Here is a 4,457-nt window from a genome sequence, read left to right as displayed (position 1 = left end):
TTGGGAGTGATACTTTAAATTTCGTATTTATAACCTTAAATCGTATGCATCAGTATTTCATAGTATAAAAAATTGGGGAAGTAATTTTAATCGATAACTTTATTTCGGTATTGATTATTCGTCCACTCACTCTAACAGAGTTTTTGTTTTTAAATTACTTTCCCCTGGACCATTTGTTTTGAACCGCCCAGATTGTAGGAAAAGGTTGAGGAGGTCAAGGGTACTTGGAGTGAGGCATAGTCATCCTTATAGCTTCCGTTAAATTTAGTTGTGAGATTTTAGTACTCTTATGAGAACCGTAAGTTATTTAGTATCGTGAATTCTGATTATTTGTTGTGGTTGTGGAGTTTGTGGATTTATAGGAAACATGGTGGCTCCAGAGTAGAGGTTGGACTTGAGATTATAGAAGTGTCGCTTTTATGTATGTATGGTTGGCTACTTTCAAGAGAAGCTATGCTGAAAATTTAGTATACTTCATGAGATAGTGGTCTTCACACGACTTACCCTAGATATAGATTGTTATTTAGGGCGAGTCGTGTCAATTTCTCAAAGACTTCACGTACTTTAGATAATTTGTAACATGTTACAAATTTAGATTTTTTTTATTTTTGAAAGAGATTTACAGCTTTCTATGGTTTCTATGTTGTTGCACTTTGTTCCTCGAGATTCCTTGTCCCTTAAATTTTCATTAGCTTCCCTACATATATATTCAAGTGGATGATTATCACTAGGCATTCCACATTTTTTTATCATCCTCTTGTTCTGCTGTGAATTGAATTGGAATCGATGTACATTTTTATTATAATATTTTATTAGTTTTTACAATTGTTTGCTTGTCACATAGATGATAAGTACATGTATGCATGCAATAGTCACTAGGAAAAGTAAGGGCCAACTTTATTTAATAACAATAATGAAGTAAACACATACGGTAACATCAGCTAGCTTGTGAAATGTGAAACATGGAGTTCCAAACTTCTAATGCACTGAGTTGCCAAAAAAAAAATAAAACTTCTAATGCACTGCTGGTTTTTCCATTGCAAGTGGCCTCTGGATGACATCATTATAATGGCTTAGAAAACTAGCTTCAAACCCTACACAGAAAAAGAGAAACAAATAAAAGACTTAGAGCAGAGAAGGAAATTGAATAACTGGGATAACATTTATTGATTTCTATATGCTTACTCAGTGAATTCAATTTTGATTTTGCCAGCATCAGGGTTAGCAATTGCAGCAAAGGCTTCTTGAGAGAGATCGATGGTTCCTCGACATCCGGGAGGACAGAAATCTACGATTTTGACCACAACGCTGTTACCTTTGCAAGGTTTTGGCACACCTTGGTTTGTGGCTCCTGTACATTTCACTCTATACCTTCTTCCACAAGCACCTCTGTTGTCCCAAATGGCACTGCTTGCTGCAGCTATCATCACACCGTCATTTTTTAACCCGTTGCACGAGGAGGCTGCAAGTAAACCAAGAATTCACTTACGTACTGTTCCAAGTAGATAGTGAGTTCTGTGTTTTTCATTTTTTCTTTCAAGAAATTTAAAAAGGTGGTTTTCAACTCTGGATCAATATTCAGACCGATAAAGGGAGTGGTTAATTACTACTATCACTTGGTTTGAGTTCATTTATTAAGTACCTGAAGGTCATTCGGTCAATAATTATTTCCTAAGCATTCCTACAACTAAAATACTCACCTCACTCACCAGAGAACATACAGTATTAGAAACTTACACTCCATGCTTTCAGTGGTATATATATATAGGGCTTCCATTTTCTGTTGCATGTGTTTATAATCGACTTCAGGTAAGAATGGCCTAACCGCCTAAGGGTCATTTTGTAAACAATGATTAACAAATATTGCTTTCTCGAGTAACAGTTGACACGCAAACAAGGAGCCGGATCATCATTGTTAATCAGTAGTTAACTAGTTATGTTTTTCTTTGCTCATTACTAGCTTCTATAACTCTATAAGCTAACACCAACTTCATTGTAATCACTTTCAGTGCGTATGCTTTCATCCCCAAACTTTGAGTCGCCATTCAATATATATATTTTACATCTTTGTTGACAGTATGTTCCACACTGCAAAGATATAACAAACTCATATATATATATATATATATATATATATATATAGCGTCGGGAAAGGCAAAGATATAAATAACTCATAGAGTCGACGATGATCGTATAACTGGACATTACATATATCACACACTTTAACGTAGGAGAAATATTCAAAACGGAGCATGTACTTACGAACGTAAGGAGGTGTATAAAAAGTTGCAGTCCCCTCGTCCGCATACGCGACTAAGGGAAGGCATGCAACCATGGCCACTACCACACACACCAATTGCATTTCAACTCCCATAATTTTACTGAAGTCGATGCTCTGCAATGTTTTTTGTATGCAGCAAACTGAAGACCCCTCCTTCCATTTTATAGTGAAAGATAACCAGCTAAACAAGAAAGACTGCCCCTACATAGTTTTCACAAGCAGTACGCAACTGTCTTGTTGTGCCCCGCTTCACAATGTAGCTCCAAAACCATGGATTTGGGATATTCCATCATCCACCCCGCAAATAACAGTGCAATTTGAATTATTGTTTAGTCTGCATGAGTTTCTCTTGGGTAAAAACAATTAGCGCCAACTTATATCACGCCTTTGCACCCCTGGGGTGTTTGTTTATAATTTTGGCAGATCTTCCTAAACACATAACGTCAAGAAAGTCGACGATACTTCGGCACAAGAAGCAGCCAGTTCAGAATCAAAACAAAAGAAACCAGCGCAGAGCCGTATCAGCTAGAACAACCAAATGAAAATTGTTTGTAGCATATGATAACTGCCACTAACTACTGCCATTAACTAGCAAACATCCTGTCAATCTTCTACTGACGCTCTGACGGTAACAACTTCAACTCCTGTAGATAATTAGTTGCAATTTGCGAATGATAAGTTGTTAATTGACCATATTCCCGAACCCACAATCAGATCACACAATCCTTCATACAATTGTATACACATGCTTGAGGAACGGGTAAGATTCAATAACAAGTTATAGTCATAAAAGAACAAAAAATAGATCGATGAGAGGCCATAGATCATAAACAAAGTCTTCTCTACCTGGTTGCGATTTAGGATCTGAAAATAAATATCAGCCTTATTTTAAATGTAGATAAATTAAGCAGTGAAACTAATTAAGAAGATATCAAGTTATGCTTATTCCCATTATAAAGCAGAAATTTTGTGGCAGACCGCCTAGCTTAATTATTATTAAGCTCATTGCTCTTATTCTTCGTACACTATGTCGGTTTGGATTCAGTGTCTTCCCTTTTCTTTATCCTCAGCATTCCAGTTGGATTAGCGGGGAAGGTAGCAGATTGTGGTTTCACGTTGTAGTCTTTCAACCTTTCTTTTTTTGGAAACAAATACATAATGGTCAGATTGTATTTCGCAGTGAACTTTTGCCCCCATTAAATAATGACCGGAGCGGGACCTATCTTGGAATCAATATTCGAGTGAGAAGAGGAATTACCTACACAAAATGAGTATAATGACACGAAAATCCCAATTTGATTAGAGGTTATGTTACTTATGTATAGTGTCATCCTAACGTAAATCTATTAATGAAATATAACATCCAAATTCAAAAGGAATTTAAATTCATTTGGCAAAGCAAAATTTCTTGTAACGGAATATATAGTCCCTAATTATTTCTTTCCAAAAGTTGTGGAATTTACACCTGATAATTTAGTCTTGGTCAGAATTAATATGTGTGATTGAAGCAAAGGATTTATTACTATTCCATAATTAAAATATGTCTTTGACCATATACAGTGAAGCTACGAGGAATTTTACTAATTTTTTAGTACTGTATAAAAAGGGATGAAGGAAGCCGATATGACCATATCTCTGAAGTTTCACAATAAACATATATTCATATAACCTCTCTCATAGTAATCATACAAGATAAAAAAACAAATGGGGTTGGAGAAGATTGTGCTCACCTTGAGCATCGTCGCCTGCCTTGTCTCGATCTCTACGGCCAAACCAGGAATTGCTACTTTCTACACAAACTATGTTCGTGAGTACTTATTTGCCCATGGCTTGCTATGAACTTCATTTCGTCGTTAAGTCACCTCAACATTCTCAAAGGTTAACCTCGATGTTTTTGTTGGCAGCTTCAGCATGCTACGGTAGCACCCAAGAGGGCGTGATGATTGCAGCAGCAGGGGACGCCATATGGAACAATGGTGCAGCGTGTGGGAAATATGTCACTGTGAAATGCACAGGTCCGAGGAATCCAGTACCACATCCTTGCACTGGTGAGAGCGTTAAAGTAAAAATTGTGGATCATTGTCCAGGATGCCCATCAACTCTCGACCTTTCTAAAGAGGCTTTCACCAAAATTGCCAACCCTGTTGCTGGAATTATTAACATTGATTATTGGTAG

General features: G+C 36.8%; 2 protein-coding genes across 2 annotated transcripts; one reads left to right on the top strand and one right to left on the bottom strand.

The window, feature by feature from the left end:
- Positions 1-884: 884 nt before the first annotated feature.
- LOC126789805 (EG45-like domain containing protein) lies at positions 885-2,376 on the bottom strand. Its single transcript, XM_050515861.1, has 3 exons — positions 2,263-2,376; positions 1,186-1,462; positions 885-1,094 (listed from the first exon to the last, which is right to left on the bottom strand). The coding sequence occupies exons 1-3, from the start codon at positions 2,372-2,374 to the stop codon at positions 1,088-1,090; spliced, it is 396 nt and encodes a 131-aa protein (XP_050371818.1). The 5' UTR covers positions 2,375-2,376; the 3' UTR covers positions 885-1,087.
- A 1,609-nt stretch (positions 2,377-3,985) lies between these two features.
- LOC126789807 (putative EG45-like domain containing protein 1) lies at positions 3,986-4,457 on the top strand. The gene is made up of 2 exons (XM_050515864.1): positions 3,986-4,088; positions 4,186-4,457. Exons 1-2 carry the CDS (start codon positions 3,986-3,988, stop codon positions 4,455-4,457), a joined length of 375 nt encoding a protein of 124 aa, XP_050371821.1.

This window comes from Argentina anserina, chromosome 4 (assembly GCF_933775445.1).
Source record: "Argentina anserina chromosome 4, drPotAnse1.1, whole genome shotgun sequence".
Classification (NCBI taxonomy): domain Eukaryota; kingdom Viridiplantae; phylum Streptophyta; class Magnoliopsida; order Rosales; family Rosaceae; genus Argentina; species Argentina anserina.
The sequence above is the reverse complement of the archived record's forward strand: the minus strand, read 5'-3'. Positions and strand labels throughout refer to the sequence as shown.